This window comes from Salmo salar, chromosome ssa10, assembly GCF_905237065.1.
Source record: "Salmo salar chromosome ssa10, Ssal_v3.1, whole genome shotgun sequence".
In the NCBI taxonomy this organism is placed as follows: domain Eukaryota; kingdom Metazoa; phylum Chordata; class Actinopteri; order Salmoniformes; family Salmonidae; genus Salmo; species Salmo salar.
Window position 1 is genome coordinate 81,313,092 of NC_059451.1, and position 13,307 is coordinate 81,326,398.

Genomic DNA, 13,307 nt, shown 5'->3' on the forward strand with positions numbered 1-13,307 from the left:
GCAGCAAATCATCAAGGACCCAAGACTATCCTGAGAAATGCATGAAACTCTAACTTGAATGGAAAAAACATGTATTAATAATGCATTGGATTTTTATAGCGCTTTTCTAAACCCCAAATATGCTTTAAAGTGTAGGGCTTTGATGTTAATTGGAGATTTGTGTGAAAATGTTTGTTCTACGCATCTCTGCTTTGGACTCAGCATTCAATAGATGGGAGAAGAGCGAGAGAGAGGGAAGGAATGAGAGAGATGGGGAAAGTGGCAGTAATAGACCATTAAGCTGATGTACACATACTCGATTTGAAACCCTCAGTGATCTACAGTGCAAATCCTTGGCCTATTTTTCAGCTAGAGCAGAACCGGGAGAAGATAGCAGATAGATCTCTGTTAATGATGGTCTGTGTCTGTTCTCTCCGTCTTTGTTGCTAGGCCCTGCGCACAGAGCAGGCACGCCAGGAACTGATCAATCAGGTCAGGCAGTCGGCCGCCAAGACCCTGGAGAGCATCCGCGGTGAGAGGGAAACACACAGTAACACATGCAGGGCCTAAAATTAAAACCTGCCACCTGCCAGACATGGGTAGATTTTGGCATTGGTGGGTAAGAATGTCTAAATCACCAGCCACGTTGGCGCATGGTAACACTCCAGGCTCTACAGTGTGAACATTTAATAAAAATAGTCAACAATGGATGTGATTTATAGCAAAATAAATGCAGTAGCTGTTTTCAATTTCTGCCCTTTTTGTTTCATATCTAGTAATGCTAAAAATACATCTGAATCCCACTGTGAGTGCTGAAAGATTTGTTTTTAGAAGCAATGGGCACAGGCATAAAAGTTGGTCTAATTTACTCGAAAGTACTGAAGTGAGACTTTGTCCTCATGTTTCTTAGCTTGTGAACAAAACAATGTAAATAGCCAAGTTGCTTTTCAATGTTTGAGTATGCTACCACTGCTAGCAAAAAGAGACATCGTTGGCCTTTACTAGTGACATTCTCATATGTAGACATGATGACTAGAGTGATCCTGTTACCAAGGTAACCTTAAAGGAATCAGCAAAAAATATATATATTTTAATTAAAATACTTCGGTCACAGAATATTAAATTAAATCGAACAATATACCACATTACTTCTTACTTGTAATACATTACTAAGCATGCTCCTCCGTTTTTGTAATTATGGCAAAACATATATTTTGTATGTTAACAAATCGGAGTGGCAGGTATACATTTTTTTTTTTATCTACCTGCCGCATTGGCTGTTTATGGGGCGGCAGGTAGCCTAGTGGTTAGAGTGTTGGACTAGTAACCGAAAGGTTGCTAGATCGAATCCCTGAGCTGACAAGGTAAAAATCTGTTGTTCTTCCCCTGAACAAGGCAGTTAACCCACTGTTCCTAGGCCGTCATTGTAAATAGGAATTTGTTCTTAATTGACTTGCCCAGTTAAATAAAGGTTAAATAAAAATTAAATTGGCTGTTTATATAAAGAAGTTAGGCCCTGAGCAATACACACACTGGTACACACACATGCAGATACAAACAACTCGCTACAACCCTGATTATACCTTACAGGATCTTTACAACATTGCTCACAACACTGATTACACCCCCAAATAACTTGGCACATCACCCTCTATAACCCTAAGGATTCTTCACAGAGACGGCAGGGAAAGAGGGGCTGATATGAGTGAGAAAAGCTTTGAACAGCTTCCAGCACCTCAGGGTGTAAAATCTAATCATCTCTCACATAGTTTAAGAAACTGCTCGTATCATTTATTACTTCAAAGATGTGCAATGGGAAGTGAATGAAGCTTGGGTCAAGTACTGTGTGTGTACTGTAGGGGGTAACCAGCCTGCTGCTCTCTCTCTCTCGCCCCCTGCAGGGCGCCAGGTGTCACAGCGTCTGGCTGAAGAGGCAAAGAAGAGGGAACGCTTTGAAGAGCTGAGACAGCACTTGGAGCAGGAACAAGAGGTGGGACAGAGAGTGAGAAAGGGAGACCAATGGAGAGGGTTACACTTTACTCCTCAACTGTCTCCCTTTTGACCTTCATATGTTCACAAACTAAAGACGGAGGGAGGGAGAAAGAAGGATGGAATGAGAGAGAAACAAACAATTACTCTTTAACTCTGTTTTGCATCATATAAACACCAGCTAGGAACACAACACTATATCCTTTTATCTTCAGAGCTGTGTTACTGTTTTCTTACCTCAGCTGTAGAGCATGTGTAACCCATGTCTGTGCATGTGTGTGAATGTTGCAGTGGCACAGTTTAGCCAGGAGGAAGGAGCAGGAGGATGAATTCAGCTTTGCCAGGGAGCTGAGAGACCGGGAGAAGCGACTACAGGCCCTGGAGGAGCAGCTGGAGATCAGAGCCAGGTCTGGCCACTAGGGCGCGCCACCACACCATACCTACATTAGACACACACAGTCACGTTACACACATTACACACACACCTCTCCCTCCTCTCACCGCCTTTCTTCTCTCTCTCAAATCACAACCTTATCTTCAAGACAAGCCTGAGTAGGGTGAAGCCTGACACTTAAATAACCTGAGATAACAATGCATCCTGGTCCTCAGGAAGGAACTGATTGCCCAGTACAGCCACCTATCAGAGGAGGCGGCCAAGAGGGAGTGGCAGGCCATGTGGAGGGTTCAGCGAATGAGACTGGACGATTCCCGGGCCCAGTTCCTACTGCAAGACCAACAGGAGACTGAGGTCAGTAGTACTCTCTCTTATACACACACTGTCTCTCGAAGGAGGTTACTTCGAAGGGTGTAAATTAGAGGTCTTCACAGGTCCAAAAAGTTGGATCTATTCCGAAATGGACCTGGGACTTTCCCACCCAGACCCGATTATGCATATATACATTTTTAAGATATAGAGACCGTTTCAGAACGGAACCGAAGACAACTAGACCCGTTCTGTTATAGACCTGATTGGCTGCAGACCCGGTCCAATACGATCCGAGTGAGGGAAGCAGCAGCGAAGTCATTTCAGCTACTTTATTAACTGGAGCTGATGCAGCATGAGAGGAGGGAGAGAGGTGCAGCTCTAGCAGGCGGGGGAGGGCCGTACTGTGAGCGAGTGACATGGGGAACAGGAAGGGAGGGAGAGACCGCAACCGACCAAGTTATAGTAGACTAATAGCTGCCGTAGCCAGGTTATTTATCATCAAATATGATTACGTAGTACCTGTCTTGACTGCATCAATCCGGGAGAAGCTAGTTAAGCTAACGTTAGCTAGCTAGGCTAATTGAGGCTGCAGTGCTTTCTGATCCTACAGTTACAAATAACACCTCCATTCAGAATATTAAGTAGCATCCTGCCTGTTGGCTCTTGGTCGTTGTAGCCTTGTCTTTTAATGCCTGTCCTTAACTTTTAATTCTGTCATTGTAATTCCATCTTCCATGGATTAGATATCTCCTAACTTTTGCCACACGGAGCAAGGTTCTATGACTGTAGCCTATTGCCTTTTTGATGACTTACGATTGGCCAACAACAAGCTACACGCTCCACTCTCATGATAAGCAAGAGCAGCAGCATAAATTATACAATTTCTCTCTCTCCTGCAGCAGTCACGTTTCGATCTGTACGGGCCCTTCCGGACAAGTCGGTTATAATTACACATACCCGAGACCCGTGACAATAATATCAGACCCTACCCAGACCCGTCACATTATTTACAATTGTGGTCCAGATCGGGTACAGGTGGATCTGTGAAGACCACAAGTGTGAATCATGTTTGGCGGTGTGGTTTCATATGACGACGTTGATGAATATGATTGTGGTGATGATGCTGTAATGTACTATTCTTATCTAAACCCCCAGGCTATTCTGGAGAAGTATCCTGTCGGAGGGCAGAGACCCCCTCTGGAAATACTACAGCCAGCTCCAGCTCAGACCACTCAACCCTTAGCACAGGTGTGTAAGTATGTGGGGTGGCGTAGCGTCAAATAAATACAGCCTATGTAAAAGTGCCTTGCCAATCCACTCATGGAAGTGTAAGCTTGACTGAGTGTGTGTGATCTCTGCTCGGTGCCCTAACCTCGCTGTTCCTGCCCCTGTTTTGAACAGCAGTCCCTATCCCCGGAGCCCTGTGAGCAGCAGTCTGAGGAGCCAACCCAGGCCCCCCTTCACCACCAATCCACTCCCCTAGCACCCCCCACCGCGAAACTCGACCTCACCCTCGTCTCAGAGCACATCAACGCCAATGACTTCCTGCCCAAGCCGGCCGACAGCCTGCAGGTGGACCAGGCCCTACAGGAAATTGGGTCGGACCTCCCGGAGGCTCCTGCGCCTCATAAACCTGTAGACTATGACTTTAGTGCCCCCTACAGTCCCCTTGAGGGAGTGACGGCCCCGGCCCTGACTAGACCTCGCTGGGGTCCTGTGGTACAGCCAGACATGGCTCACCCTCACATCCCAACCGGTCCCCCTGAGTCCACTCTAGGCATGGGGTGTGTGGTATCCGGGACTTTAGCTCTTCCGTCTCCGCTACCAGGAAGTGCCTACAGCCATTCTTCAGACTCCACTATGGGTGTAGGGTGTGTGGTGTCAGGAGCTGAGGTCCTCCCCAGGCCCAGTCCTCACGGCCAGGCCTCCCAGTCTAGCATCCCCCTGGGCCAGTACTCCTCTGATGTGCCCCTGGCTCTCCACACAGCCAATGTCCACGGACACCCCTCCCAGACCACAGTGCAGCTGGTGGATGGAAGTCAGGCAAAGCAGATGGACAGCAGGCAGGAGAATACGGAAGACCCATCACCTCCAGGGGGCATGGTAAAAGAGGCTGAAGGGACTGTAGAGGCATCATGCCTGGTGGAGATGAAGCCAGCTGAGATAGAGAAACTAGATCATGTTGGAGCAGAGGAACAGTTGGCTGGTTCTCTCAGGGAGGCTTCTGCCTCCTCCACCCCAGAGCAGGGCCATGACAGTGGGTATCACCCAGGACAGGCCTCCCCTTCCCTCTCTGGACCCTCCAGTGTGTCCGAGCTCCCTACTGCCAACATTCAAGGCCATGCCTCAGATGCTCATATTAAAGTCGGAGAGCACGTTTCAGATGTGGAAGCCCCTCTCCCTTCTCAAAACATTCATGGTCATTCATCTGATGCTAACATAAAGGTAGGAGAGTTTGTTTCGGAGATGACTGCTCCTCTTCCGACCGCCAATGTTCACGGTCACGCATCTGACGCTCATATTAAAGTTGGAGAGCATGTTTCAGAAGTGGTCGCCTCCCTTTTCACCCAGAACATTCACGGTCATGCCTCGGACTCTCACATCAAGGTCGGGGAGCACATGTCAGAAGAGGTCGCCTCCATTCACACACAAAACATCCACGGTCACTCATCTGACACTCACTTCAAGGCGGGTGAGTTTGTGTTGGATGCAGAGCCCTCCCGGCCACGCTGGAGCAAGCATGGTCACGCCTCAGACTGCACACTTCAAGTAGGCTGTGTGATGTCAGGCACAGAACCAGTACTCTCCCCTCTACCCGGTAGCACCTACGGCCATTCCTCTGAGTCCACTCTAGGTATAGGGTGTGTTGTCTCTGGGGTGGAACCCCTTCATGCTCCTCTACCTGGAAGTGACTTTGGACACGCCTCAGACTCAACCCTGGGTGGAGGGTGTGTGGTGTCAGGAACGGCAACCCTTCCTTCTCCGATACCCGGAAGTGACTACGGCCATTCGTCAGATTCAGCGATGGGCGGAGGGTGCGTGATATCTGGGATTGAACCCGTTCGCGCTCCTCTTCCCGGCAGCAACTTCGGACAGTCCTCAGACTCCACACTGGGCACAGGGTGTGTGGTGTCGGGTGTAAACCCTCTGCCCTCCCCCATCCCTGGCAGTACCTACGGCCACAGCTCAGACTCTGCCCTGGGAGGGGGCTGTAAGGTGAAGGAGACTGGTAATGAATACGACGCCAGGACCCTGGAGCAGCAGGAGCAGCAGCGGCTGGCCGAGGGCATCTCGTCCTGGGCAGCGGGCTTGGCTCTGTCCCCAGGCGAGAGCTCAGAGAGGGAGTACCTCAGCTCCCTGGCTGCTCAGTACCAGGTGGAGCAGTACGAAGACTGCTACGGTCTCATGAGTGAGTCACGTCAAACACACACAGGCCTGCACGTACAAACACTGTATAATGCAGTCGAGGGCACTTCACACACCCTGTGTTTGCATAGTGCACACATTCATGATAGTCCCAAGTCATTGCGTCACACGGTAGCAGGAATAGGCTGCTCTAGTCTAAAATAACTCCGTGGTACTCGATCAGTTGCACAACACTAATGTAAAGCAGCTTTTTAAGATGTCCACATGATTCATGTATAATATACCATCCAACTGAAATCACAACAATGACTGAAAGGTGCAGTCAGGCAATGGTACATTAATATAACGAATGTTTGAAGTAGAATCTCACTGTATTTTTCTGCGTGCTGTGTCCCCTCCACAGCATTGGCCCCAGAGTGTCACCCCCTGCATCAGGTGACGCGGGGCCCCTGGGGCCTCCCGGTGGACCCGTCGCTCCGCAGGGCCACAGACACCACGGTGGTGCAGCTTAGTGGGATGGTCTCCCTGCCCGTCCTCATGAAGCACTCTGTCACCACCCCACTCATCACACAGTGAGTGTTCCTTTTTAGGGAAGAAGGAGTCCACGTCTCTCTATTTGTATGCCTATCACTGACTGTTTGGTACTTCTGTTAACCCCCCCTTCTCTGTCTCTCAGTGTATCCTTGGTGAACAAGGCGGTGGTGGACTACTACTTCGTAGAGCTTGGAGTAGAGAGGCATTTTGAGGCCCTCAGGCACTTTCTGCTCATGGAGGACGGGGAGTTCGCCCAGTCTCTCAGTGACCTGATCTTTGAAAAGGTGAAACGGCGCTATGGGAGTGGTCTTACCTACAGTGCCTTCCGAAAGTATTCATACCCCTTGACCTACTCCAATTTTTGTTACAGCCTGAATTCAGAATCATTAAATATATATATAATTTCTCACCCATCTACACACTACCCTATAATGACAAAGTGAAAACATGTTTTTAGAAATTTTTGCTAATTTATTTAATATGAAATACAGAAATATCTCATTTACATAAGTATTCACTGCCCTGAGTCAATACTTTGTGGAAGCAACTTTGACATCGGTTACAGCTGTGAATCTTTCTGGGTAAGTGTCTAAGAGCTTTCCATACCTGGATTGTGCAACATTTGACCATTATTCTTTTCAAATGTGAATACTGTGAATACTTTCTGAAGGCACTGTTTGGTGTGCGTTTCATGTACCTGTGTTTTTTTTCTGTGTATTTGTGTTTTGCCTGGGTGTGTATTTGTCTTTTCAGTCTGTTTTATCTGTCTGGGGTGGGTCTGTGTTTTGTCTTTTCAGTCTGTTTTATCTGTCTGGGGTGGGTCTGTGTTTTGTCTTTTCAGTCTGTTTTATCTGTCTGGGGTGGGTCTGTGTTTTGTCTTTTCAGTCTGTTTTATCTGTCTGGGGTGGGTCTGTGTTTTGTCTTTTCAGTCTGTTTTATCTGTCTGGGGTGGGTCTGTGTTTTGTCTTTTCAGTCTGTTTTATCTGTCTGGGGTGGGTCTGTGTTTTGTCTTTTCAGTCTGTTTTATCTGTCTGGGGTGGGTCTGTGTTTTGTCTTTTCAGTCTGTTTTATCTGTCTGGGGTGGGTCTGTGTTTTGTCTTTTCAGTCTGTTTTATCTGTCTGGGGTGGGTCTGTGTTTTGTCTTTTCAGTCTGTTTTATCTGTCTGGGGTGGGTCTGTGTTTTGTCTTTTCAGTCTGTTTTATCTGTCTGGGGTGGGTCTGTGTTTTGTCTTTTCAGTCTGTTTTATCTGTCTGGGGTGGGTCTGTGTTTTGTCTTTTCAGTCTGTTTTATCTGTCTGGGGTGGGTCTGTGTTTTGTCCATATGTAATCCCTGTGTTCTCCTCCATCAGATGGGCAGTGGTCAGACTCCTGGAGAGCTGTTGACTCCTCTGGTCCTGAACTCCATCCTGAGTAAGGCTCTTCAGTACAGTCTTCATGGAGACAGTTCTCTGGCCCCTAACTTCACCTTCGCCCTGCGCTTCCTCCCGGAGACCTTCCATCCTCACGCCCCTGACGCACTCAACTGCCTGGAGCTACGGTACAAGGTCAGAGGAGAGGGAGTGTACTTTTGTGTGCAGTAGATTGCTGACCTCACTGAAATTGTGACGTAGTACTGTTCTTGGTATGGAAAATATCGGAAAAGAGTTTGATTCATTTGGAGAGCGGCTTTTCGAAGACTGTGAATAATGATTTTTCACAAAAATTTATCTCCTGCATCCCCTTTTCTACCCTCCCTCAGTTACATCTGACCCTCATACTCTATCTTTCTCTGTCTCTCAGGTGGACTGGCCGTTGAACATCATAATCACAGACAGCTGTATGAACAAGTACAACCGTCTGTTCTCCTTCCTACTGCAGCTCAAACACATGGTGTGGAGCCTCAGAGACGTCTGGTTTCACCTCAAGAGGACTGGTAAGGGCTCCATCTCTGTAAATGAAGGGGGAAAAAAGCCCTGTAGAAAGGGAATTATGGAGAAAAAGCCCTGGAGAAAGGGAATTATGGAGAAAAAGCCCTGTAGAAAGGGAATTATGGAGAAAAAGCCCTGGAGAAAGGGAATTATGGAGAAAAAGCCCTGGAGAAAGGGAATTATGGCGAAAAAGCCCTGGAGAAAGGGAATTATGGAGAAAAAGCCCTGGAGAAAGGGAATTATGGAGAAAAAGCCCTGTAGAAAGGGAATTATGGAGAAAAAGCCCTGTAGAAAGGGAATTATGGAGAAAAGGGGAATTATGGAGAAAAAGGGAATGAGGAAAGAAAGGCATACCGCTGCTCTCAAGTCTCAATACAACTGCACCACATCAGTTCATTTTAAAGCACGAAGGAGCAGCATATTTCATGTGCAGGCTTTTCTTTATTTTATAGCTCTAGTCATAATTATACCACGACCCAAAAGTAACGTGTGCCTGTGTCCCCCCCCTCAGCGCTGGTGAAAGGGGCGGGCCGCTCGGTGCAGTTCCGCCAGCTGCAGCTGTACAGACACGAGATGCAACACTTTGTGAAGGTGATCCAGGGATACATCGCTAACCAGATCCTGCAGGTGTCCTGGTTAGAGTTCACCACCAAGCTGGCCAGTGCCTCGGACCTGGACGCCATACACCGCATACACGCCGACTACCTCAACAGAGCTATCTTCAGGTTAGAGACATACACACACACACTGACTACCTCAACAGAGCTATCTTCATTTTAGAGACATATACACACACTGACTACCTCAACAGAGCTATCTTCAGGTTAGAGACATATACACACACACTGACTACCTCAACAGAGCTATCTTCAGGTTAGAGACATATACACACACACTGACTACCTCAACAGAGCTATCTTCAGGTTAGAGACATATACACACACACTGACTACCTCAACAGAGCTATCTTCAGGTTAGAGACATATACACACACACACACTGACTACCTCAACAGAGCTATCTTCAGGTTAGAGACATACACACACACACACTGACTACCTCAACAGAGCTATCTTCAGGTTAGAGACATACACACACACACACACTGACTACCTCAACAGAGCTATCTTCAGGTTAGAGACATACACACACACACACACTGACTACCTCAACAGAGCTATCTTCAGGTTAGAGACATACACACACACACACACTGACTACCTCAACAGAGCTATCTTCAGGTTAGAGACATACACACACACACACACTGACTACCTCAACAGAGCTATCTTCAGGTTAGAGACATACACACACACACACACACACACACACTGACTACCTCAACAGAGCTATCTTCAGGTTAGGAGACATCTACACACACACACTGACTACCTCAACACATTATACATGAATCTTACTCTAGACTTTGGACTCAGCCTGCTCTCAACATGTTATCTTAAATTAAAAATAAATTCATAGTTTTTTTATTTAACCTTTTATTTAACTAGGCAAGTCAGTTAAGAACTAATTCTTATTTACAATGACAGCCTACCCTAGCCAAACCCAAACCCGGACAACGCTGGGGAAATTGTGCGCTGCCCTATGGGATTCCCCATCACGGCCGGTTGTGATACAGCCTGGAATCGAACCAGGGTCTGTAGTGACGCCTCTAGCACTGAGATGCAGTGCATTAGACCGCTGCGCCATTCGGAAGCCTACATCTTTCCTTAATTGAATTCTGTATCCGTTTTCTCTCCTCCCCTCCCAGGGGTCTGCTGACAGAGAAGGCAGCTCCAGTCATGAACATCATCCACAGTATCTTCAGCCTGATCCTGAAGTTCCGGGCCCAGCTGATCGCACAGCCCTGGGACAGCCAGCAGGGGGAGGCAGTGCACCCCAGCTTCATCGCCATGCAGCAGTCATACAACACTTTCAAATACTACTCCCACTTCCTCTTCAAAGGTAAGGACCGGGTCAAAGCCTCACTGACCTCTGGTGACCTTTCGAATGAGAGTTGAGGGTAGTTTCTATATGGAGAAAGTGATATGTTCAATTCCAAATCAACATCTGAGTCCTTTTTCCTGAACACCTCTTGTTGCAGTGGTTAGTTGGTAACTGGGTAGAGTCAAATCAATGTTATTGTTCACATACACATATTTAGCAGATGTTATTGCAGGTGTAGAGAAATGCTTGTGTTCCTAGCTCCAACAGTGCAGTAATATCTAACAATACTCGACAATACACACATCTAAAAGTAAAAGAATGGAGTTAAGAAATGTAGAAATATTAGGACGAGCAATGTCGGAGTGGCATTGACTAAAATACAGTATATACATATGACATGAGTAAAACAGTATGTAAACATTATTAAAGTGATTAGTGATTCCATGTCTACGTACATAGGGCAGCAGCCTCTTAAGGTGCAGGGTTGAGTAACTGGGTGGTAGCCGGCTAGTAACTGTGACTAAGGTGCAGGGTTGAGTAACTGGGTGGTAGCCAGCTAGTAACAGTGACTAAGGTGCAGGGCAGGGTACTGGGTGGAGGCCGGCTAGTGATGACTATTTTAACAGTCTGATGGCCTTGAGATAGAAGCTGTTTTTCAGTCCCTCGGTCCCAGCTTTGATGCACCTGTACTGACCTCGCCTTGTGGGTGAACAGGCCGTGGCTCGGGTGGCTGAGGTCCTTGATGATCTTCTTGGCCTTCCTGTGACACTGGGTGCTGTAGATGTCCTGGAGGGCAGGCAGTGTGCCCCCGGTGATGTGTTTGGCGGACCACACCACCCTCTGGAGAGCCCTGCGGTTGCGGGCGGTGCAGTTGCCGTACCAGGCGGTGGACCAGCCCGACAGGATGCTCTCAATGGTGCATCTATAAAACTTTGAAGGTCTTACGGGCAAAGCTGAGTTTCTACAGCATCCTGACGTTGAAGAGCTGGTGTTGCGCCTTCTTCACCACACGGTCTGTGTGGGTGGACCATTTTAGATTGTCAGTGACGTGTATGCCGAGGAACTTGAAGCTTTTCACCTTCTCCACTGCGGTCCCGTCGTCGACGTGGCTGGGGGGCGTGCTCCCCCTACTGCCTCCTGAAATCCACGATCAGCTCCTTTTTGTTGCACCACTCCGCCAGGGCCCTCACCACCTCTGTAGGAAGTCTCGTCATTGTTGGTAATCAAGCCTACTAGCTGTGTTGTCTGCAAACATGATGATTGAGTTGGAGGCGTGCGTGGCCACGCTGTCCTGGGTGAACAGGGAGTAGGGGAGGGAGCTGAACATGCACCCTTGTTGGGACAGACCGTGTGGTGAGGATCAGCGGAGTTTAGGTGTTGTTGCTTACCTTCACCACCTGGGGGCAGCCAGTCAGGAAGTCCAGGACCCAGTTGCAGAGGGTGGGGTTCAGACCTTAATGATGAGCTTGGAGGATACTATGGTGTTAAAGGCTGAGCTAGAGTCAATGAACAGCATTCTTACATAGGTATTCCTCTTGTCCAGATGGGTTAGGGCAGTGTGCAGTGTGATGGTGATTGCATTATCTGTTGATCTATTGGGGCGGTAAGCAAATTGAAGTGGATCTAGGGTGTCAGGTAAGGTGGAGGTGATATGATCCTTAACTAGCCTCTCAAAGCACTTCATGATGACAGAAGTGAGTGCTATGGGGCGATTAGTCATTTCAGTTACCTTTGCTTTCTTGGGTACAGGAACAATGGTGGACATCTTGAAGTATGTGGGGACAGCAGACAGGGATAGGGAGATTGAATATGTCCGTAAACACTCCAGCCAGCTGGTCTGCGCATGCTCTGAGGACGCGGCTAGGGATGCCGTCTTAAACGTCTTACTCACGTCTGCCACGGAGAATGAGAGCGGGCCGCGTCGGTGGCACTGTTATCCTCCAAGCGGGCGAAGGTGTTTAGCTTGTCTGGGAGCAAGACGTCAGTGTCCACGACGTGGCTGGGTTTCCCTTTGTAATCCGTCATTGTCTGGAGTCCCTGCCACATATGTCTCGTGTCTGAGCCGTTGAATTGCGACTCCGCTTTGTCTCTGTACTGACGTTTTTGCCTGTTTGACTGCCTTACGGAGGGAATAACTGCACTGTTTTGTATTCAACCATATTCCCAGTCACCCTGCCGTGGTTAAATGCAGATGGTTTGCAACTTCATGTTTTTAGTCCCATTTTATCTTACATCCCCTCTCTGAAAAGTGTCATGTCAGTTAGTCCTTTAACCAACCAGGCAAATGGCTAGAATCTCTCTCTGTGGTGTCTCCTCAGTGGTGACCAAGCTGGTGAACCGAGGATATCAGCCTCACCTGGAGGACTTCCTGCTCCGCATCAACTTCAACAACTACTACAAAGACTCCTGAACGTACGTGTGTAGAACACTGTGTGTGCCTGTGTTGTAGATCATCAGAGTAGGCCTCGTAGGTGTCTAAACTAATGATACGTGGAATATTATGTACATGTGTACAAATCTCTCCCCCACACACATTGCAGTTTGTGGTAATGTATATTTGTGGCATGAATAATATACCATATTAAAGAAACTACATGAGTTGTATTTACATTTTTAAATGTACCTCGACGACCTGTTTGACAGCTTCAATGTGCCTGACCATACAGTATTATGCCTCCTGTCCACAATGGTGTCTGCTATCAAAGTCAGTGATGATAACCCCATCCCCCTAACAACGCTAGCCAAAGCTCAGGTGCCTCTCCTCTGCCCACCCCATTCCTAAGCCCTGTGTGTCAATTAAAGAAATGTTTCATTTTGTGATGTAAAAACAAAACTTAAAAGGAGTAATAAAATGTCACTTATATTTATTAAAGATGGCATGT

At 47.7% G+C, this 13,307-nt stretch overlaps 1 protein-coding gene across 4 annotated transcripts in view; it reads left to right on the forward strand.

The window, feature by feature from the left end:
* tubgcp6 (tubulin gamma complex component 6) overlaps positions 1-13,297 on the forward strand; it is a 31,341-nt gene extending 18,044 nt beyond the window's left edge. For 3 of the 4 annotated variants that reach the window (XM_014124473.2, XM_014124471.2, XM_014124472.2), the window contains exons 12-24: positions 430-511; positions 1,881-1,969; positions 2,260-2,375; positions 2,578-2,716; positions 3,830-3,922; positions 4,076-6,083; positions 6,444-6,612; positions 6,717-6,858; positions 7,924-8,118; positions 8,354-8,486; positions 8,993-9,206; positions 10,250-10,443; positions 12,744-13,297. In XM_014124473.2, the coding sequence (XP_013979948.2) occupies positions 430-511; positions 1,881-1,969; positions 2,260-2,375; positions 2,578-2,716; positions 3,830-3,922; positions 4,076-6,083; positions 6,444-6,612; positions 6,717-6,858; positions 7,924-8,118; positions 8,354-8,486; positions 8,993-9,206; positions 10,250-10,443; positions 12,744-12,835 (3,666 nt within the window). In that variant the 3' untranslated portion in view covers positions 12,836-13,297. The remainder of the gene's footprint in view (positions 1-429; positions 512-1,880; positions 1,970-2,259; positions 2,376-2,577; positions 2,717-3,829; positions 3,923-4,075; positions 6,084-6,443; positions 6,613-6,716; positions 6,859-7,923; positions 8,119-8,353; positions 8,487-8,992; positions 9,207-10,249; positions 10,444-12,743) is intronic. The other variant, XM_014124474.2, reaches the window with a different exon arrangement.
* Positions 13,298-13,307: the final 10 nt, after the last annotated feature.